The sequence below is a fragment of the Podarcis bocagei genome (genome assembly GCF_964188305.1).
Source record: "Podarcis bocagei genome assembly, chromosome: 1".
NCBI lineage: Eukaryota > Metazoa > Chordata > Lepidosauria > Squamata > Lacertidae > Podarcis > Podarcis bocagei.
The window spans coordinates 67,405,718-67,428,727 of record NC_138125.1 but is presented as its reverse complement, the minus strand read 5'-3'; the positions used below and the strand labels follow the sequence as shown (position 1 = coordinate 67,428,727).

The 23,010-nt window shown below is 44.8% G+C and overlaps 1 protein-coding gene across 3 annotated transcripts in view; it reads left to right on the top strand.

Annotated features, from left to right (window-relative positions):
- Positions 1–23,010, top strand: part of WT1 (WT1 transcription factor) — a 52,755-nt gene continuing 29,745 nt past the window's right edge. For all 3 annotated transcript variants that reach the window (XM_081165562.1, XM_081165561.1, XM_081165560.1), the window contains exons 1-3: positions 1–863; positions 9,225–9,347; positions 10,985–11,087. In XM_081165562.1, the coding sequence (XP_081021688.1) occupies positions 458–863; positions 9,225–9,347; positions 10,985–11,087 (632 nt within the window). In that variant the 5' untranslated portion in view covers positions 1–457. The remainder of the gene's footprint in view (positions 864–9,224; positions 9,348–10,984; positions 11,088–23,010) is intronic.

The window sequence follows — 23,010 nt, the reverse complement described above, 5'->3', positions numbered from 1 at the left end:
AGTTCAAGGCGGCTCCTCAGTCAGTCAGTTCGCGCCTCCCTCCTCCCGCGCAGCCAGTTCAGCAGGCCAGGTCTTCCCCTCAGCCGCTTCCCGCCAGTCCCGCACTCTGCTTTTTTTTTTTTTGCCTCGCTCGCCTTTCTTTTCCCTCACACCCGCTCTCTGTCTCTCTGTGTCTCCTCAACTTCGCTGTCCGCCGGACCCGAAGGCGACCCTGGAGACCAACCTCGCGCTGTCGCTTTTGCCCGCTCCCGCAGGGCTGGAGCCGGGGAGTTGCGTGCCCAACCCGGACCCCGCGTCGCCGAAAGGGCTCGGCTCGGCCGCCTGGTGCCTTCAGCCGGACCCGGGCAGGGGCCAGAGCGCTTGGAGCAAGTGCAGCGCCGGCGCCGGAGGAGGAGGAGGCGGCGGCGGCGGCAGCGAGTGGTTCCCGGCGCCCCGGCGGAAAGTTTGCGGCGACGCCATGGGCTCGGACGTGCGCGACCTGAACGCGCTGCTGCCTCCGGCCGTGCCCTCCCTGCCGGGCAACGGCAACTGCCCCATGCCGGTGAGCGGCGCGGCGCAGTGGGCGCCTGTGCTGGACTTCCCGCCCGGAGCGTCGTACGGCTCGCTGGCGCCGCACTCGGCCTTCATCAAGCAGGAGCCCAGCTGGAGCGCCACGGAGGCTCACGAGGAGCAGTGCCTGAGCGCCTTTACGGTGCACTTCTCCGGCCAGTTCACCGGCACCGCCGGAGCCTGCCGCTACGGCCCTTTCGCGCCGCCGCCCCCGCCGCCGCCCAGCCAAGCGCCCGCCAGCCAGGCCAGGATGTTTCCCAGCGGCCCTTACCTGCCCAACTGCCTCGAGAGCCAGCAAGCCATCCGCAACCAAGGTAAGGCCGCCGCGTCCATTGGACACGCCGCGTCCGCGCGCCAGCCTCACTGGCTGCCTCGGGGGTTCTCGCTCGCCTCCCGCGCCGTGATTGACAGCAAGGGCTGGAAGATGCTCCCGTCGGACGGTGCCATCGCTGGACCACAAGCCGGCGGTGGCAAACGTGGGAACCCGAATCAGAACCAGGCTCGCAGGCGGGCAGATCTAATCATTGGTCTGTTGCGCTATCCCCGCTCTCCGCCTTTAGCCACAGGCTGTTACAACCCAGTTGTTACATAAAGAGTTGGTATATACGGCGGCCTGTGTATAAATATCTAGATATTTCAGGGGGAAAGTTCACACTGGTGTTTCGTTCACACGTGTGTTCCGACGCACACGTGCTGCAATGCGAGTCCACGCGAAAGCAAGTACCGCCGAGTTCAAGGGGCAAGTCACGCTGCAGCCTTCCTCCCGAGGGAGTGCGCATAGGATTGCAGCCGTACTTCGCCGAGAGTACGCCAGCAATCTTAACCATTGTAGGGATGTGCATTGTTGGCTTGACTGCATTGTAAATATACCCCTTCTCAGTCCAAACGACAGCCGTGTCTATGTGGAATCGAACGGGAGTTGCTTTTGAAGGAAGATAAAAATCGGGTTGCTAGAAATGTGAGGTTCGGCTGCTCTGGAATTTCCCATTTCAGACTACGGGGAAAGCAATAGGTACCAGATTAAGCAGGCGGCAGGTGAATACTTCCGAGCTGGGTGTTGGGGTGTATTAGCTGCCAGTGGCACTCACCCCATGTAATTTAAAACGATAATTCTAACTTTTAAAAAAACATCTGATAGGCGACAATGGGGCATGCCTTTAATTGTGTCCTATCCAGATTGCGTTGTGAATTATAGTCGCCCCCCACACATGCAGAGAAATTACTACGAGATTAAGCGGTTTGAGGGTTTGCGGCTTCAAAACTGCAATTCAAAGCGTCGGAGCTTCTAATCAATTGCGGTCCTGAAGTATTCGCCATGTGTAACAATTATGACATTTAACGCCCCACATGAAGCTGGAAGGAAGGGGGTGGAAGTTATCCGGCGCTTCTTCTTTGGGTGCTGCGATACAGATTCACTACTGTACAGTCAGTGGAACACTTAGCACTGATTTTGTGGTAGCTGCCATTTTTAGTGTTAGCCTTTCCGGCTGTTCAAGTACCGGATGAACATAAACTCCGCAGACTTCTTTTTTCCTAGCGGCCTTCAAAGAGGTAGATTCAGTGGTGTTTCAGGAAAACAAACTTCTCCACCCTAGTAGCGATGCTGAGTTCAACAGGACTTACTTTCTTCTAATAACTGTACTTAAGGAATGTAGGTGTACATAGGATTGCAGCCTAAATGAGTTTATGAGAAGACTCGCTGTTATTGCCTTACCCCATGTGCAAAAAATTCCCCGTGTATGTGTGTGTAAACTATCTTTAACAGTTCTTTGGGATATCAGTCTTCCTGTCAGTTAGCGTTCGTTTATTTATTCTCACTCCAGTGGTGCCTGGTGTTAGTAAAACTCTAAAATCCGTGCTCTGAACACACGCCCACTTCGTTCCTTTTTTAGCTAACAGGTTGTAGTGCTACTTGGAGATATCCTGGCAAAGTACATAATGGCGCTCTTGATTACCCTGCGAAATGTTTGGTTAATGTTACAGAAACCAAACCGCGGGAATGACACTTACCAAGAGGAATTTTAAGATTGACTTGACTGGAACTAAATTCCATAAGCTACCTTGTGCAGCTTGCATGCGGGATTCTTTTGCCAGTCTATAAAAACTGGAGATGGTGCGAATTATCATATAATGGTTCCCCCCCTGCAGCGTTGTTGTTTGTTTAAGAGCTGGGGGTAGGAGAAAGGTAACATTAGGCAATTGGCAGACCTGCTCATATTGAGAAGCTAAACCTGCAAAGGAGTTGCCTTGTGCTGAAACGCGTGGGGTTTTTTTCCGCGCAGAGCTTGGCTGAATAAAATTTTTTACACAATATTGTAGAGGAATATATTAAAGCTATAGTCTAAAAGGTGTAAGTTCTCAGGGGAACGGTGTACTAAACAGTAACCCCTCCCATCCTCAGCAATAAGTGTGTGGTAGTAAGTTCTATTGAAATCCATAGGACTCAAACTGCGATCCTAAATGCACTTTCCTGGGAGTAAGTAGCAAGATACTCAGTGGGGTTTACTTCTGAGAAGACGTGTGTAGAACTGCACTATTATCTCTTTAGACTCGGGAGTTTATAAGAACAGTTAAGCTCGGAACCTCTGCTGCACCCTAAACAAATAAATTGACCTAGACATATAAATTCTATTGATTTCGGTAGAAGACACGTCCAAATAAGAATATGTAGAATCCCAGTGACTCAAGGAAATTTGTCTCGAATCGAGACATATTCTTATTCTGGCTGCTCTTCTGTTTAGGAACAGGAAAACAGGTGACTGTAAAACTGGAAGCAGCTTGGAACAATTATTCAACTAAAATGCTAAATTGTTCTTGTTTTCATCTAGATTATGTAAAAGAGAAAGGCGTGTCCTCTACTACGAAATTAGTGGGACCTAACCTTAGACCCTGCAGCCCCAATTCAATTCGGGGGAATCTCCAGGTGGATTGTCACCTGAACAGTTTATTGCGACCTGAGTTGAGTTGACTAGTTGACTAGTTTTCCTAGGCAATAGCTTACTTTAGCAGATGCATGAAGTGGAAGTACTATATATATAATTATTGGTGAATTCCAGAGAATTATTTGTTGTGAATTCCATAATTACTAGTGTTTGCTTCTGTAACTTGATCTGTTGCAATACTACACAGATTGAGGCTCTCAACAGCGTCTTGGAGGGAAGGCATCTTGGAGAAAAGCGGACCTCCTTTTGCTTACTTTGCAATTGTCCCTTGAAAATGCGGTTCTGGAACAATGCAGAGCAGCCCAAAGTATGATTAATTTCCAGTAAGAATTCATTTAATCGAATTAACAGTTCACAATAGTTCACGCAGTTCATACAGTTCGCCAAGTTTTACTTTTGCACGAAACCACTCAATTTATCATTATTTTAAGGAAGTTACCAAATCAGCATGGCTAAAATTTGTAACACTTCCACGGATAAAGTGAGGAGAGAGAAAACTTTTAAAATTCCTTTTTAAGGAAGTGTTACCTTGTTGGCGGGTTTTAAGACCTAGAGCTTTGTTCTGCAAAATGTTAGGTTAGGGAGGCAATCTCTTTTATTATTTCGGGAAGCCACTCCTTTTCTAAATAGCAGTTAACCTCTCTCCCTCCCCCCAATCAAGTTCTTGCATCTGGGTCAATAGTAATTTTTTATGGACCCTGCTCTACTGGAATGCTGATGTTTGGTTATTGGGTCTGACAATTTCTGACTCCTTAGCGAATTCCACATCATGATGATGATTCCTATATAATGTGTGGGTTTCTGTGTATCATGGGGGAGGGTAGTTAAATTTATCAAAACTGTCAGAATGGAACAGAAGTGCAATTCAATTTCTTTTGATGTGAACTGCCAACCTGTTCGCCACCAGTTGATTTTCATTTATTTTCATTTAGATATTATTTTTATTCCACTCCTCATTCAGAAAAGGCTCCCAGACAAAGACTTGCCATTTGAAAATATACAACACAAAAGGAAAATCGGTTGGGAAGGAGAAGGAAATAAGCAAACTCAGATATAAGTGATTAGAACCTCTGCTGCTATGTTGATCCAATTGCATGTTCTTCATGTATTCTCCCTGTATGTATGCATGCACATACATACCTGTGAACATATATGCATATATAATATATACAGTAAATTTTTTTTGAAGAACATTGCCTTGGAATTCTCTTATTGCAGTTAGAATTGTTTTGCATTATATCACTTTATCATGTGTCGATTAAAATTCACATCCCTTCTTACTTTTGTGTGTGAGACCAGAAATATATTTGATGTCAGTTTTTGTTAGTTGCTGCAAAAGAATCTTTCTAGATTAGCTGGTGTATAGATATAGGAAAAGAGTTCGAATGACAGCAGGATAAATGTATTTGTTAACATTAAAAGAATGCAGGGGAAATTAGCACAATTTATCCTAAATCCATGCTTTCCCGTGGACACATTAATCAACAGCAACTTTTATATTCTGTTTTTAATAAATCAGATTAGTGTTGTTGAAAAGTGCTAAAAAGAAGTTCCACAATTGCATTAGTTCTCCTCGCCTTGTTTAGTGATGAGAAATCGCTTTTGGAGGCGTGCATTTTGTCCATACGTCCTACGTCCGAGACACGGTAATTCTGTCAGAAGCCAGAGGCTATACATTATATTAAATCAGAATAGCGAAAGAAAATAATTTACTTCGGTAGGGCAGTTATGCTTGTAAAGTAAGAATTCCAGTTCTTATAACTGCTGTTTTGATATGAAGAAAATAAATATCCATACTTTTGATTTTCAAAAGAGCGCATTGATAAATATGGGTTTCCTGGCAACGTGAGTCCTGGTCCTGATGAGTGACAGGTTCGTCCAGATACCTTAGATTCAAACTTAGATCCCCGATCTTTTATATACTCGAAAGTGAGAAAGCTGGTGATAACAATATGCTGGTTTGCTTTAATTACTGCATCACAAGACCAACGGTGAGGAAGAGTATGATTTTTTTAAAAATTGTAGAGAAGAAAGTTAACGATAATCCAGAATAAAAACAAACCACCAGCGTCTTTCTAGCTGAAACAGGCGAACGCAAGAGAGGGCAGGGGAGAGCACTATGGCAGGACACCAAGGTTTCATTGGGTGGCTGGGAAGAATTTGGAGAAGCTGGCAAACAATGTTTTGGGCACGAATATAATGTTCTTGCTTTGAATCAGTCAAGGTTGAAGTTTAGGTTTCAGACGAGTTTTCCAGCGTGGGAAAGATATTACCTTGACGGTTTTGCCAAGGCTTGGGGGGGGGGGGAACCTTCCTGCTTTGAATCTCTTGCCCCGTCCGCGTCCCCCTCCCCGCCGCTTCTATTCTTCCATGCAGCTGGGCTCCTCCAACAATTGTATCCCTTCAGAAGATTTGCCTTCTCCGCCAGATGTCCAGATCTCAATTATTTTCAGCACATTTTAATCAGCCCGGCCTCCGATAAAGTCCTAATTAAAGAGCCCTCGCTATCAGAGGGCTGGTTCAGAACTCAGCCCCCTTATCGCATTCCTGAAGCTGTGGGTCAGGCAACACCGGGAAATGTGGCCAAAACATCATTCTGCTCCGAGTCGAATTGTGAAGGTCACCCAATAAAGTTGCACGCTGGGCCAAGAGTAACGAACAGATCTGAAGTGTCAATGCTTCGGGGAAAGTTGAAAAGGAAAGAGGAGGGAGAAAGGGAGGAGGCAAACCTTTGCTTTGTGGGTTATGAGCGGAGATAAAGAAGCCCGGGACAGCTGCAGCAGGGAAGTGCAAGGGTTGGGCACTGGCTGTCAACGCCGTCCGTGCGCCGCGGGAAAAAAAGGAAGGCTGCGCGCAACAGAACGCGCCAGGCGCACGCAGCAGCCTTGGAGAGGCGCTTCCCGCTCCCTGCTCCACCGCTGGCCAACTGGCAAGGGGAAAACAGTGCTGGGTACCTTCCCTCGCTTCTTGTGGAGGGAACTCTCTGCCTCGCCCTTTAGGCCCAAACATTTTTGCACCCCTGTGGCAGGAATAGGGGTGGGGAAGGGCAGTTACCAAAAGCGCTTTAGGAAAGCGCGTTTTCCAGAGAGGACAAGAGAAGAATGCAGTCCATTCCATATCACTGTAAACACTGTGATTTAAGCCCGTTTACATTCAGATCTAGGATATACTGGAGCTGCAGCCCTATGCGCACTTGCCCGAGATTGAGCACAGTGGCTCCTGCTTTCGAGAAAACGGTTGCGGAGGAAATAGCGTGCTACAAAGAAACTTGCTTCCAACTAGGCGGCCTTTAGATTCACTTCAGCAGAAATAAGTTCAGGATCGGGACCGGCTTTTAGTCCTGCTGACTTCAGTGGAAACCGGTCGATTCAAATCTAGCTATTTCACTGTAAAATCTACCTCACTGTAAAAGTTTGCAAGAATAGGAGGCACTGCAAACGTTTTCTGCCGGAAGCAGGTACTCCAATCTACTTTATGCTGAGACCCTAAAGCAGAAAAGTTGCAATCCGCGTAGATAATTTTCTTCTGGATCAGCGCCACTGGCATCAATGTGGCACTCCAGGAGGCCAGAACCACTGTACTTTAGGACAAGAGCTTAATTCTACGATCCAATCATTGTTTTCTAGAGCCAAGTTCCGTTAAAAGCCTGAGATTTACCGGTACTTCTTAAGTAAATGCCTTCACGTTCCGGGTCTTATTTACACTAAAGCAAAGGGGCCCGGTACTCCGCTTACCTAAATTTGTAAATATTAACATAAGTTCCGTTCCAATCGGTACGTAGAACGGTTCACAGGCAGAATAAACCAATGCGGGTGGCTTCCAGATTTCATCCAATGAATTTCAATGGGTTTTCACTGTCAAGGATGGTTGAAGCGTGGACAAGTTTACCAGGGATCACGTTTAGGAAATCCATAGTACTTCTGAGTAAACATGCTAAGGATGTTTGTTCTCAGTACACAGATATGTGTTTAGCAACAGAGGTCTAAATTGTCTTCTACCAGAACCTTCTTTGTTTTATGTGTTTCTGCTTTTATTTGGGTTGTCACTGAGGGATCTGGAAGAATTTCCCTTTCGCCCTTCTCTCCAAGTTCTGTCACATTCTGTCTAACATCCATCATGATCTCCCCCTATCTACTGCTTATTGAAAGAACGGTGACTCCATCAGGAGTCCGCCAGATGCATCTAGCGAAGTAGGCTGTTGCCCTAGGAAAGCTCACAGAAAAGTGTGCAGCGGTGCTTGCTCTCTCTGCGTGCGTTGCACAATCTTGCCTGCCCCCCTGCCGCCAGTTTGGTGTTCTCGAAATAAACGGTGATCTTGAAAGAGGGCGGGGCGGGTTGAGAAGACGCTAGTCTTTAAGTATACCTAAGAACTTTGCAAGCACAGAGTTTAAAATATATTTCTAAGTCAACATAACGTGTGGTTGGGAAACCAAGGGTAGATCTCATAAGGGCTACACTAAACATTCTTTGGTCTTGGGGTAAATGCTGATGAGCCGAGAAGCCTCAAAGATAATATTACTTTGTAATTACTTTTTAGCTGAAGTTGTTTAACTGGCTCCAAGTAATTAATGAAAGTTGGTGTCCAAACGCCTGATTTACGATTCGGTGTCACCCTGAGGTCACTAGAGGCGATCCGTTTCCATCTGAATTCACTCCGGTTTTTTTAAAAAATAGGCTGTTTATTATTATTTGAGCGAGCAATTTTCGCTTAAAGTAGGAGGCTATTTTTCATTTAACGGCCTGCCATTTTTATTGCAGGCTCTTCAGAAAGTTAATCTTATAAAATAAGTGAGAAGTTAAGAGAGAACGAGATTAAAGGGTACCTTTTACATGTGAAACGGCAGACTAGTTTGCTCAACAAACGGGGGACTTTCTCTTAAATATGAGGAAGAATTAATGAAAGCATCGCTCACTGCGAGAAGCGACCGGCCTGCCCTTTCCAGGCGTAGCCAAAACGCCTGACTCCTAATTTCCCACCGAAGCATCGATCCCAGGCTTGACTAGTCTTGACAACAACCTTTGAGCCTCGCCATCCCAACAGCCTACTTGGCACCTAGATTCCCAAACACAAGTCATTTCCAAGTAAACAAACTTATGATCTCGTTATGACTTGGCAGCAAGTCACATTGAGATCAACGTTAAAAAAAAGTGCTTGGAACTGTAAGATTCTCCCCCTGCCCACAGCTCCTGCAGCACGTGCCTGAGAGCCTCCTACTCAGTCCTCCTTGCTCCCAGAGAGAAGCGGCGCCGCCGTCATTTTACAAAAAGAGAATTGAGGCACATCGTGGGGAAAGTAATTAGACGTGCGCCTCGGATGTTAATGGATCTCTTAACACCCAATGATTCCCCTCAGCAGTTCTTGGCCACCAGCAGCCTGTGTGCTGATGTTTATGGAAAGAAAGAGTTACCTTCCACTAGGCCGAGCTCGGATGCTAATTCAGGAATTAAGGAATGACGGAGAAAGTGACGCAAACAGCCCCAAAGACCAGATTTAGAATGGACTCTCACCACAGTCATAAACACAGAGAGAACTATTTTGGTCACGCCGTGGGTTTATCTGGGTTCATTGAGCAGGCTCTCTCTTCCCGAAGGAAGTAGCCACCAGCGGGGGCTTCAGGTTTTCGACGCCTGCCTGCCCCGGGTGGGGACATTCTTGCAGGAAGCCGCTTCATGAGAAAGTTCAAGGGCAGGCGATTCAACTCCTGGTTCTTGACAATGTTGTTCTCTTGGCAGGTTACGGCACGGTGGCGTTTGATGGAACTCCAAGTTATGGCCACACCCCCTCTCACCACGCAGCGCAGTTTACAAACCACTCCTTCAAGCACGAGGATCCCATCGTCCAGCAGACGTCTCTAGGTAACTACTTAGGCTTCTAGGAACCAAACGGAAGTAGTTTTGAGACAAATAAGTAGCGAACAGGTTAGTGGTACTGATAATCATGATCAGGATGGCAGTGGTCTGCCCTTATGTGTACCCATAAAAACTCTGCTGCTGTTCAAAACACCTTCTCAGAGATTATACCATTGATAATGGAACACAAATGTGGTCCTGTGCACATAAAAGTACATTAATCATAGCCTAGACAAGTGTAGATTTTCTGAAGCTCATATGACTTCAATAGTGCAAACCTAGGCCTGACTGCTCCTAAGTGTCTCAATGAGTTGAGTGGGATTTATTCCAGTTTAAGAGTGGAACAACCAGCATGGAATACAGTAAGGATTACTTCTGAATAAACATGCTTGTGCACTATAAGTAGTAGGTTTCATTGAAAGTGCAACTTTTACACACACACACACACATGCTTATGGGCAAAAATCTAAGCCCTCTCGTGCCTAAGTGGACACTTCTAGTTTGTGTGACTGAATTACCGGTATATTACTGGCTGGTCATTATTGTGATATTATTGACTAAATATTCAGGGCATAAAGCAGTCAAAATCAAGCAGATCCCATTGAAACTATATTGGGATTTCAAGCTTGATAGTGCCCTTTGTTTGGATGATGCTCTTAGCATTTACAAAAGGTGTTTCAAATGTTGGAAGTCTTAATGCTACAATCCTGTACACAATTACCTGGGAGCAATTCCTAATAAAGTCATATTCAGGACAGCCATATGAAGTTGGCCAGTATTACTGCATACACCAGAGCATGGGTAGGTAAACTAAGGCCTGGGGGCCAGATCCAGCCCAATCGCCTTCTAAATCTGGCCCGCGGACAGTCCAGGAATCAGCGTGTTTTTACATGAGTAGAATGTGTCCTTTTATTTAAAATGCATCTCTGGGTTTTTTGTGGGGCATAGGAATTTGCTCATTCTCCCCCCCCCCCAAATATAGTCTGGCGACCCACAAGGTCTGAGGACAGTGGACCGGCCCCCTGCTGAAAAAGTTTGCTGACCCCTGCACCAGAGTAATCGTGCTGCATACAAAAAGTCCCAAATTTAATCTTTGGCTTGCTTCTGTAGGTAGAGATGGGAAATGCTCCTTCTCTGAAATCCTGGAGAACACTGCCAGTCAATGTAGTATTATAGGCAATACTGAACTAGATGAATAAATTATCTGAATTGGTATAGGGCAGCTTCCTATGGTCTTACTTCCATGTGACAAATGGGAGGCTGAGAAAAAAGCACTTTGCAGGTTTATGGTTGAAGGGAGATTTGAAGGTTTTCTCATCCGAGAGCTCTCACAGAACTGGGGATCCAATGGAACACTTGCAAAAACAAAGTGTTTGCCTGTTTTCCGTAAGATTTTTGTCAACGGCTGCACAGCTTAGAAATAACTATAGGCATTAGCTCTGTTCTACTCAATGATGAAATATCTACTGAAAATTGAAATAATTATCAGTTCCAAATTATTGGAGACTCAGGTGCCCCCTTCCCCCATCGACCCCTGAGCATGAGAAAAAGCCCTTCCTCTAGCTTACAAGACGTGACATTAACCCTTCTGAGCATGGAAATCAGCCCTGCTGCATAGTAACTTCTCTATGGTTTGTCTGCAGGTGACCAGCAATATTCGGTGCCTCCTCCTGTTTATGGCTGCCACACCCCGACGGACAGTTGCACGGGCAGCCAGGCTTTGCTTCTGAGGACCCCATACAACAGGTGCGAAGCCTTTAGTTCTGGTCTCTTCATCTTCCAGTTCTCTTGTGTACAGTTCACCTCCCACATATTGGCAAAACAGCTTTATTGTTGGTGCAAATGCCTCCAAAGTTGAATTGCTGTCCTGTACCTCCTCCTTTCTTCTTCACCCCACCAGACTTTATTTATACAAAACTCTCATATTTAGGCCTCCAATAACATGAGGAACATCTCACTTTAGCATGTCTCTAATTCTCCTTTCAGAGAATTAAAGTTGACAAAATATAGCCCTAAATATTAAAATGCAAGGACAGAAAACCGTGTTGCTCTTAGATGCTCATATTTGTTTGTTATTAAAAATATGTGTGATGTGGCAATGTTATTGGAAGGTACATTGGATAGCACCTAGCCCAAGCCCCTTGATTAAGGCAGGATCTGCAATGCCTTTCCTTACCAGAATCCCTGACAGACTATCCTCCAGCATTTGCTTTAAGCACCTCCAGGGAAGAAGAGCCCATCACAACTGGAGGCAGACTCATCCACTATGGAACAGCCTTTTGCAGTTAGAAAGTGTCTCCTAATGTTTGGCCAAAATCTATTCCCTTGCGGTTTCTACCCTTGATTCTAGGGTGGTAGATAAATGAAACAAACACCGTATCTATTTTTGTTATTTTAAATTACTCCACTCTTGTTGCAATTTAAAAAAAATTAAATTCATAGATTTCTATCCCACCTTTCCTTCCAACAAACCCATTCAATTCTCATTGAAAGGATTTTGTGACTCTAGGCCCATATTTGTTAACAGTGGCTATCATTTAAAGTGGATTTAGTCTTGATAATACAATGTAGCAAAAGCAAAAAAAGAATCTTGTTGCACCTTAAAGATGAATAAATTTATGGTAGCCCAAGCTTTCATGTCCCAATTAACCAGCCAACCTCTTCAGTTTAAAAAAATGGTTTCTGACACAAAATGGGTGTGTTTTGTATAGAGCATTAATTACTTGTATATGGTGCTAAGCCTGGAACAACTGGGTTTATTCTGTGTTTCATCCAAGGCCTTGTGTCTTGTCCTCTGATAAAGCTGAATTCAGATCTAGAAAGGAACTCGACCCTTTTCTCACAGTCCAGTTTACTAGGACCTTGGAAGCAAGTTCAGTTTAGGGTCCACTGAAGTTTATGGGACCAATGTGGCCGGACACAGAAGTATTACTCAATTTAACTGTGCTGGGTGCCTGGTCTGTCCGTGATATGGAAAATTAAGGAGCTCGTTCATTTGTTAATTAGTAAGCAGAAGGAAAGGATGCGCTCCTTAATTTTTCTCCATTCTGGTCTGTGGCAAAAGTCCATCTCTCTGACAGAAAGGAGGAAGGGAGTTACCCGGGTGTGTTCCTTTCCACCACTGCAGAATGGCAGGACCAAATAGGAGCCACTTCAAAATGTCAAGGCGTCCCTGAGATAGGCAGCATTCCGGAATTCTGGGGATGTAAAGTTTAATCAGCGCAAACGGCCTCTTACCAGAGATGGATACCAACTGTGAGAAAAAAGACCAAACTGCGGGGTTTCACAGCAAAATAATATTCTCATTTTTTCAAAGTCGGATGCGGGATGCAGTACCTGAAATAACATCACTACAGGAGATGTTGGTAGTTAATAAGCTTTTTCTTTCCCCTCTCCTTTCCCTGCCGATGTGGGAACCGAGGTTGAAAATGTAACTCGCTCAAGGCCATCCACACTATGTTGATTTTAAACAAAACCTTCCCTTTCCATTCTATCCGGGCTTAGCTTTGTGGCCTGTCCAGCAGGCGTTTAAAAAACAAAACAACCCCCATCTGCTACCCTTTGCCTTGGGACCGGTAGCTCTTGCCCTTTGCTTTGAAGCGATGGTGGAGCGGGCCCGGGGCCGAGGGGAGAAGAGCGAAGCACCTTTTAAGTTTGTTTTGAGCTTGTTTAGGAGCCCGAACAAAACCCTCCACTCCGCTCTCTCCCACCTATGCTTCAACTTTTGGTGAACTTGGAACCAGTCCCATGTCTAGGGAGCTGCTAAGAAACGTGCGGCGCAAAAACAATGTACTCCTGCAAAGGAGAGCGGCGCGGACTTTCGTTCTAACTCTACTGATTGATATTGTGCCGCTCAGTTCTAGAAGCCCCTTTGCTAGTGAGCCTGACTTGAAGTAATTGAAGGAGGAGACGCGGGGAAAAAAGGGATGCATGGATCGGATGAATGGAGAGAGAGAGAGAGAGATGTTGCACAGGAATAACCGTGGGGAGCAAATCTCCTCTGCGCAATGCGCACCTCTGTGGGACACCACGATTTCTTTCTTTGCTGGGTGTGTTTAGCAGTCAGTTCCACTGTTTCTAAAGGAGACTGCTCCCAAGTCTGCCTGCGTCGGGTAACCTCCTGAACATGGTTCCAGTAAATCGGGGCTGCGGAGACTCCTGTGCCTCTTACATTATTTCAGATCAGGGCAGATCAAAGGTCTCCGCCCCGCGAAACCCCACAAGGGTTCTGTAAGGAGGGCCAAGGTGGGGCGGGGAGGGGAGCGCGGACCTGAGCGCCTCTCCACCTTCGGAGGTGTTGCTGTGCAGGAGTCGTGGAGCCGAGCGTTGCGCTTGCTTCATTAAGCTTAATGAGTGAGATCCGAGTGGAGCAGGGCTGGGGTGTAAGCCGTTAGCGGAACCGAACAAAGTATCCTCTAGGCTCTGTTTGTCGCTCACCGGTCGGTGCCAGAAGCAATGCGGCAGCAAACGAAGCGGAAAGAGATGCATTGTGTAGCCAAGACTTCGGCTCTAATAGGCTCCCTAGATTCTATGTCCCATTCATTATTGTCGGATTAAGGGTAGCTCTTTTCTGCCCAAGTAATGCATCTCTCACCTGATTGGCCTCGCACATAGTCCGCGCGGTTTTCTGCTTCAGGTTGCCCAAGAGTTTCTTGCAGAACCATGATTTGCTGACTTCAAAGGCCTCGCTATGGCATCAGCCTTCTGCAAACTACTTTCTTCATAAACTGGCCTTCCGGTTGGATTGGTTGAGGGGCCGCCACCTCTCTCCCCTTGCTTACACCCCGGTACTACAAGTCAAGATGGTGCTCCATAGGAACCACTTCGATGGGACTTACTATTTCAAACCAAATATGCATGTTATCAAAATGCCTCTACCACCTTAACCTGCTTCTTCATCCATTTGAGAATTTGTTTAGTTTTGCCTTCCCATTGTGGTAGATATGAAGATACTCAGTATGAAAACCGAGGAGCAAACTCTGAGAAACTGAAATGACTACATTTCTCAAGGATACTATCTTTGGAAGCACAATTAATAATATTTAATGACTGGCTGGCAAGACATTCACTCACTGAGCACAATTCCTGTCAGTGACCACAGTAACTTGTTTATGAAAATATAAGAATACTTCATTCTGCTGACTTAATAACAGCTAGAATTTCAATAAGACAACTTTCGTTGTTTGAGAGATAGTAGTCCTGTTGATCAAAGTGGGTAGTAAGCCTTCTGAGCTACACAGCAGTCCTCTTTGGACAGAACCACCCTCCTAATGGAAAACTCATGGATGCCAAGACACTGCAGAATGCCCAATAGCAAAGTACAGGCTCCAGAAGATTTGGTTCCTAAGCAAGGAAGTGGTGTGCTTCCACTCACTTACATCATGTCCTTACTCTGATGCTTCCATTATTTCCATTTTGAAGGCCATGACATAACAAATAGCAGTACATTTTGAAGTGCAGTAGCTTCTCATGACAGTTCCCACAGCCACGCTCACTGAGGAAAATGCAAAAATGCAGCAGCTTGTTGATACACCTCCACCCTACCAAAGAGCAAGAGTACATGGGTGTGTGTGTACTGGTTTCTGTGCTGGATTTGGGCTGGAGAGACCTAGGTTCACATCTCCATTCAGACATCAAACTCACTGAGTGAACTTGAGCTAGTTACTGGGTGAGCCTTTTCAGTCTGTCCTCCCCCCTCCCCCCCAAAACCCCCTTACAAATCTGGCAAATGAAGTCCTGGCATATTACACCACTGCTCTTTCTATGCAGAGAAGTATCAGAGCTTTGCTCCCCTGTGTTCCTGCTCCACTATACCAATGGGCATGACAGCTCTGTGCATATGTTGCTAAGAAGCAGGAAATGGGGATACCATAGCTTGGTGTGTGCATCTGCACATGTGGAGCCCTAGTACTGTGGACAAGGACCTGTTTAAAAATCTTATCTTTAGAGCCCAAATTTATACCATTTTTTGTTTGTTTCTGAGGTTTAAAATATCATTTACAGTGTGTTTCCATAACTTTATTTGCAACTGTGGACTAAACATTATTTAACGCTGATGTTCTCATAATTCTGACAAAGCAACCAGATTATGTACTAAGCAGATACGTTTTGCAGTTTATAACATGAGCATAGCTGTTCAAATCTGTATCATGCAGTGTCCCTCCATTTAACAGCTTGATCCATCCATGGCCAAAGAAACAACTTCTAAAAACAGTTCCGTCAAAGCACCCAAAAGCATAGGGTGAAAGTACTCTTTCTGGTCTATGACCGTAATAAATTCATTCATTCATTCAGGGTGAAAGTACTTTTGTACTTTTCAATAACTATCAAAAAGCCATAGCACTTACTGACTTGGTTAGCACTTTAATAAAACTGCTGGAAGGTGTTGAGTTGTGCTGCTGCAGATGCACCATGCCGTTTTCTCTCTCCCTTTTCAAGGAAGCTTTATTTCCAATCTGTGCATGTCCCTAGCTTCCTACCGGAATCCTATAACTTTTCACAGTACAAATATTATGGTGGACTTTTTGTGTGTGTCCTGCTTTTGTTTTAGTTAATGTTTCTTCCTTGTAGCAAGAACAGTTGCCAGGATAGCTCCTTTATCTATGAGTGTGTATACAGACTGTGTGATAACGTGCAGCCAGTGCTGGATGCAGGTGCCTTTTTGGAGTGCTGTATGCATGACATCATCCCAATGCCATCCCCATCCTGCACTATTTGCCAATCCAAAGCAAATTTTGCTGAAACCGTTGTAATCTGCTTTGTGCCTAGCATGCACTTCTCAAGCGCTTGCTGCAGACGTGTGTACAGAGGAGAGTGCTTTGTCAGGTCACCTCCTACTGGGGCAGACCTACTGACATTGCAGGGCTGTGCCACCCCCCACCATGTTTAACTTGCCAATGAACGAAATAAGTAAAACAGGAAACAGTACAGTGACTTACCGTATTTTTCGCTCTATAACACGCACCCGACCATAACACGCACATAGTTTTTAGAGGAGGAAAACAAGAAAAAAATATTCTAAATGAAACAGTGGATGTATGATTTTTGTGGTTCATGCTGTGGCCACAGACATGTGATCTGACGGTGAGTTTGGAGTAGCCCAATGCAAAAATCCTGAGGATCCATGTGGATCCATGCTTTGTAACCACGTTTTTGCACCACTGCGACCCTAGGCTACAGTGGGTGCGTGATTTTTTTGGTGCAGGCTGTAGCCATGGACATGCTAAGTTATCTGATGGTGAATTTGGGGTGACCCAGTGCAAAGATCCTGTGGATCCATGCTTTGTAACCACGTTTTTGCACCATTGCAGCCCCAGGCAACAGTGGGTGCGTGATTTTTTTGGTGCAGGCTGTAGCCATGGACATGCTAAGTTATCTGATGGTGAATTTGGGGTGACCCAGTGCAAAGATCCTGTGGATCCATGCTTTGTAACCACGTTTTTGCACCATTGCAGCCCCAGGCAACAGTGGGTGCGTGATTTTTTTGGTACAGACTGTAGCCATGGACATGTAATGTGATCTGATGGTGAATTTGGGGTGACCCAATGCAAAAATCCTGAGGATCCATGTGGATCTGTGCTTTGTCACCACATTTTAAATGGGGAGGGAAGGAAAGCAAAAAGCAAAAAAAGATTCTGATTTACCAGCCGCGTGTAGAAAGTATAGATTAAGATATTTGATATACAGCATATAAATCCAGAGATTTCCATGTCTCACTCTGCAATCCAGCCTGCTGTTACTTACGAGCAGGGAAGCAGGGTTTCTCTTCCTAACAAGCATACTGTCTCCCTCCAGCAGTACATTGCTTGGAGAAGCTGTAATTTGGAGGGGGCCTGGGGGCAGGGCTCTCTGCTTTTGGAAAAGAAATGAGAAACCTACCATTGTAAAGCAAAAGTCGTTCCCCCACCACCACCACCCAAGCCAGCCCTCTCTCTCTCTCTCCCACCTGCATGCTTTTCGGCTGCCTGCGAGTCCCTAGAGCACGGAGAGGAGGAAGGGGTGGGCTGGAGCCTGCACGCAGTATGACTAGGGACGATTAGAAGGAAGGACGCGATCCTTTCCTTAACCCTCTGCTTGCCAGGAGGGCAGGGGATTCCCTGCTCTTTGTTGAGTTTGAGCAAACGCAGCAACAGAAGCAGGCGGGCAGTAAGACCCTGAGGCAGAATGCAGGAAAGCTTCTGCCTTCCCTCTTCCCTCCGCCCGCCCGCCCGATCTTATTTTTCCCTATTTTGCCCCTGGCTCCGGCGAGTGAGCTCCAGAGACCACACATTCGCTCAATAACACGCACAGACATTTCACCTTACTTTTTAGGACAAAAAATCTGCGTGTTATAGAGCGAAATTTACGGTACTCACCTCTGTATACTTCTGAATACCAGTGTATCAGCACACCAGTTTCCACCTCTCTCTTTTGAAAGGGCGAAAAGTATCTGAACTCAGCGGACATACTAATTGAGGAGAGGGGTCTAGAGAACACCAGTGTGCACTAGCTGGAAAACATGCCCACTGGTGTGCATAGACAACACAGATATTAGCTGCTGCCTTAGAGGAAGTTATTGTGTACAATTGCAAACCGTTACGTACAAAAGCACACTGTGAAGAAACAAGCCCTTATGTCTGAAAGGCTACGTGTATACACAGTTTATGAATTGAACTGAGCGAGTCTGAAAAACTTGCATGGGATTAAGCTGCATGATTGAAATATTTGAAAAGGGGAATTTGCCCAAATACAGCTTCTTCTGTCATAGCAGAACTGTTAAGTAGGAAAGCTGTATCTGGAAAAAATATTCATTCCTTCTATATAACCCTTAACAGACAGGAATCTCCTCATTGTTGACTTGGCAACCCTAGCTGCAACATACCGGTAATATCTGTTTTTCAAGAACGTTGTGTTGGTGTTTGATGGTCAGGCGCAGAAGGCAAAGAAACACCGACTCCAAACATGCATTAGATATCCAACAGTTGCGGATCTATTAAAATGACATTGTGAACTTTTCTGTATCAGTTTGATGCAGTTTGATGTAGTAAACATGTTTAATGCTGAAAATTTACTATGAGTCACACTTACAAAGACTTTAAGAGTGGAGGAGTCGCAGCGCAGATTATAGCTCTTTCTGCACCAAGGTCAAGAACTCGTAGGCAGCAGTACAGGCCAAAACAAACTCTATATGATCTACTACTGGTTTCCTTTTAAGTATCCCCCTTTTTTTGCTTAAAGTTAACTTCCTTTTATTTCACTCCAACTGACATTAATCCCTGTTGTATGAATGTCTTCCCCTCCCCCTACTTCATTTTCAAAACATCTCTGGAATGGAAGACTGACTTTTGTAGTACTTTCTTTGCAGTGGCTTAGGAGGTTCAGTTCATAATAATTGAAACAATCCAATTATTTCCAATTAGTTCTAGTACTTCAGACTCATTTAAAGCAGATATTTGAATAGATTCATTGGTTCAAAAAACGTATTCTATTGCATGTTGATATGTAAGCCAATTTTAATGAGATTTGAATATTGTTGTGTGCCATCCCAATCTATGTGTGGCGCAAGATTCCAGGGGTTGCAGGCACTGACCCAGGGTTCGGTTTCCTCGTAATGAGGGACAGTGGAGACTGTGGTGTCTTTAGGATATATGGTTTATTTACACATATATTCAACCTGAACCTACAATGGAGGGGCTCACAGCATTAATGCCCCAAGAAGATATTGTGTCTCCCATAGTCACAGCCTTGGATTCAAGCAGATATCAAGCATGTCTCTCCCTCTCAGGCTTCTGCCTGCCTCCTGCTTCTAGCCCAGCTCTCTCTCACAAAACTCTGGCTTTTGTCCTTCTAACTACCAGCCAGTTGAGGCCTACCCACATGCTTGGTGAGGCATTACCAAGAAGCTGGCCTGGCTATTCCAGCTGCATCCAGGAATTAGAAGGCACTCAGGCATACAGCCTGAGCCCTCAACCACTCATAACACTATGTTACATGACACAAGTTCTTCTAGCTATCATAGAGGGCCTCATGGAATTATTTTCTGCTCCCTAATAAATCAGAAACAGTATTTATTTATTTCCTCACTCGCTCATTCTCTGGATCTTCCAGGCTTCTATTCTGGTTCATTGTCATGAATGACTGGAGTAGAAACAGAAACTAGCAACAGCATATTTGGGCTGCATTCCTATACACACTTACCTGGGAGCAATTCCCAATTTATTTAATGGGCTTAACTAATTGCACGGTCAGGGGAATAATCTGATCATCCTGGTCAGAAGAGGTATCTTCTAAGGCAAAGGTCCTCCTGTAGAAGTGACCTGAGGTTGCATTGACACTATCTTATTTGTTATTTTTCCATACATGTATCCGCAGGTGCTCTGTTGCAATCAATTACTGTGCATTAGCCATTCAGAAACTCTTCTCTTCAAATTGCAGTCTTAGGGTTATATTACGTATGTTAATGAGTCTGCACAATTGCAGCATTTACACCCCTGTGCATTGCCTTCCACTTCACAGCCTGCTCACTTCAACAGCAGCTGTTTTTTCTTCTGGGAGGCTGGCTTCAATCAATTACACAGCCATGTGCCACAATACTTGTCCTTAGTTCAGGGGTGACCAATGTGGCACCAGTGGGTGAACATGCATCCACATAGACATTGCATGTGCCCACAGGGTCCTTCCCATCCAGGGACGCGGACTTAGAAAAAATATTGGGGGGGCCCGGGAAAGCTCATGAATAATAAATAAGCTCATGAATATGCAAATAAAGTGGCTCCGGCCCTAAATAGGGCAAGCCACGCCCCCCAGCCAGCCGATTGGCTGGCTGGGAGGTGTGGCCAGTCGGGATTCCCCTGTTCTCGCGGGATTTCCGGCAGTGCCTCCGATTAGGGCGCGCGGCTGGCTGGCTGGCGAAGGAGCAGGTGAGGAGGAGGCGGGGGACGGCGGCGGCGCTCTGCTGAAAGGGCGCCCGCCCGAGATTATTGGGGGGGCTGAGCCCCCCCAAAAATTTTTTTGAGGGGGCTCGAGCCCCCTCAAGCCCCATGGAGTCGGCGCCTATGTTCCCATCATGGAAACAAAGAGGTCTGCTACACTGCTTGTTTGTGGTGTGTGTGTGTGTGGTTAGGGATGTGTGCATAAGACCCAATACTGGCCTAGTATCTGTGCATAAAAAAAGCTGATTTTTTTTCATTCACTCTGCACCATAGGAGCCAACTCCTAGCAACAAGGTCCCTTCGGCTCCCCCCAATAAAATATTTGAGGGGGCCAACCCCCCCAAGTTGAACGGAATTGCCATTCAAATGGTGTGCGTGCTCCACGTCTTACGATCAATTATGTGGGGCAGGGGTTACCTGGGTCCCCCAATAGTTTATTCAAGTTGGCACCCCTGCTCTGTGCTCTATCAAGTTTTGATCTCTGCTTTGAGTTCTGAGCCATTCTGCATAAAACAAATCTTTCTGGTCCCCATTCATCATAATCAGGAATTTAAAAATTGTGATTTCCTTTCCCCCCTTTTGTCCAAAGTGGATGAAATTTACAGGAACAAATTTAAGTCTGCCAAAATTCAGATATATTGGTCAAGGGGCTTTTGTCAGGAGCTTTCCTCTATAAAAACTGTATTAGGGCAATATCTTTATTAGGCCATTTGGACTCCATTATTCATATTAACATTATGTTTTCAGCAGAGGGAGAAAGGTTTGTTTTTTGCTCTTTTTTACCTTAAAATAATTAATAGGTGGCCAAGTATTGTATATTCTTCCTTGTACATTTAAAAATAAATAAATCCAGGACTTGCTTGTGTCCTCAGACATCTAACAGACCGTAAGCATGAAGCTCTGTTTTTATGTGTGTGTTAAAGCAGAGCAACACAGGATTTTTAAAAAGTCAATGATGCTTTAAACTTTTTTTTTAATCCTCTACTGCTGTGCTTTAACAAACAATCCAGAGTTCTTCAATGCTCTGCAGGAACCAGTTTGCACAGCCTCACTTCTTGCAAAGTCCACAGACTAGAGAAACAAGGAGATATAGAAAAATATAAAGCTAAGAGTTCAGAAAAGTATAGAAGAAAAACAACAACAGAGTGACAGGACAACATGAGGCTTTTGGGAGCCCTGATCCTACCCAGTGGGGTTTATTGACATTGTGCTTCAACCCTGGATGGGGCTGGGTGGACCCTCAAATCACCACAATTTGTCTCATTATTCTGCCTATGCAGCCAATGCACACTGCTAATGTGTGGTGCCCAAGACAGTTTCTCTTGTTCGCAAATGTGTTCATGGGTCCAAAAAAGGTTTGTGACCCCTGCCTCACTTAAATGATTGATTAAAACAGAAACTTTGAATTCTTAAAACTTAAGCAATACACACTGGATTTTCACTAAACTGGCAAAAGGCACAATACCGTTCAATATTCGACACAATCTAAACTGCCAACAGGGTAAATTTAATGTATGTTTTGGATAGGCACGAAAAAGTTACAAACAGTGTGAAGGCTGTAGTGCAAAAACTGGTATATAACTTATCCATGCTTCATCAGAATTTTCAAGATTTTCAACCCAGCAATTTTTGGAAGATCAGTTTTATATCTGATGCATTTGTTTCTCACTGTTTTTTTAGAGTTTGCATGGTCTGTTTTCTTGTTTTTAGAGTTGAATTGATTTTATTTTTCTTAGAGCATCCATATCTGTGTTTTGCCCAGTTTTTACCATGTTCAATGCATAGGTGGCTTTAAACTGTGAAGCAGCCTATAAATTTGTGTAATAAATAAACAAACATTTGATCAGATGTTGCTTCACTAGTTGCTTCTCCATACAAAGTAGATACAAATTGTCCTGACTGCATGACAAACAGAACTTTCAGGTTTTATAATGACAGAATACTGAATGCTTAGCTAGAGTCAAAAGCATGAATCTATAATATTGTAGAACTAGGAAAAGTGCAAAAGAAGGGCAACTAAAATGACCAAGGAGTTAGGAGCAGCTTCCAAATGAGGAAAGGTTTAAACATTTTAGGTTTTTTAGTTTAGAAAAATGTGAGCAAGGGAGGTCCTGATATAAAACCATGAATAGCGTTCTCAAAGTGGATAGGGAGCAGTTTCCCCCCTACTGTAACACCAGAATTTGAGGTTACTCAATGAAACTATTTCACAGCAGATTTTAGAGAAACTAGGTACTCCACAAAAGCACAATTAATGTATAGAACTCACTGCTATTTAATTTGGTGGCAACTGTTAGGTTAGATGCCTTTGAAAGGCAGTTAGACTGATTTTGCTCCATGAGTCTTTCTATCAATGGTTATTAGTTATGATGGCTACCTGGAACCTGCTTGTTCATAAGCAACAGTTTGAGATGTATTGCCTTCCTTCATGACTTATTTGTGGTTTCCCAGTGGGTATCTGGTTAGCCTCTGTGGGAAGCTGTATGGTGGACTAAATGGATCCCTGCTTCGATCTAGCAGGCTTCTGCTTAGGTTCTTAAGATACTGCAACCTGTGCCTGAGTTCAAAAATTGTCCTGATTTCTAAATCCTTTTGGCATTTGCCTTCTCCTGTATCTACATATATAAAAATGGGTTTTTCATTCAAGCAAAAATTGCATATGGTCTGGCTACTCCTGTCACTACAGCACTGCAAGATGAAAACGCTGCCCTAGCAGAAATCTCCATTCAGCGTAACTCATAAAAATATACATACAAGTC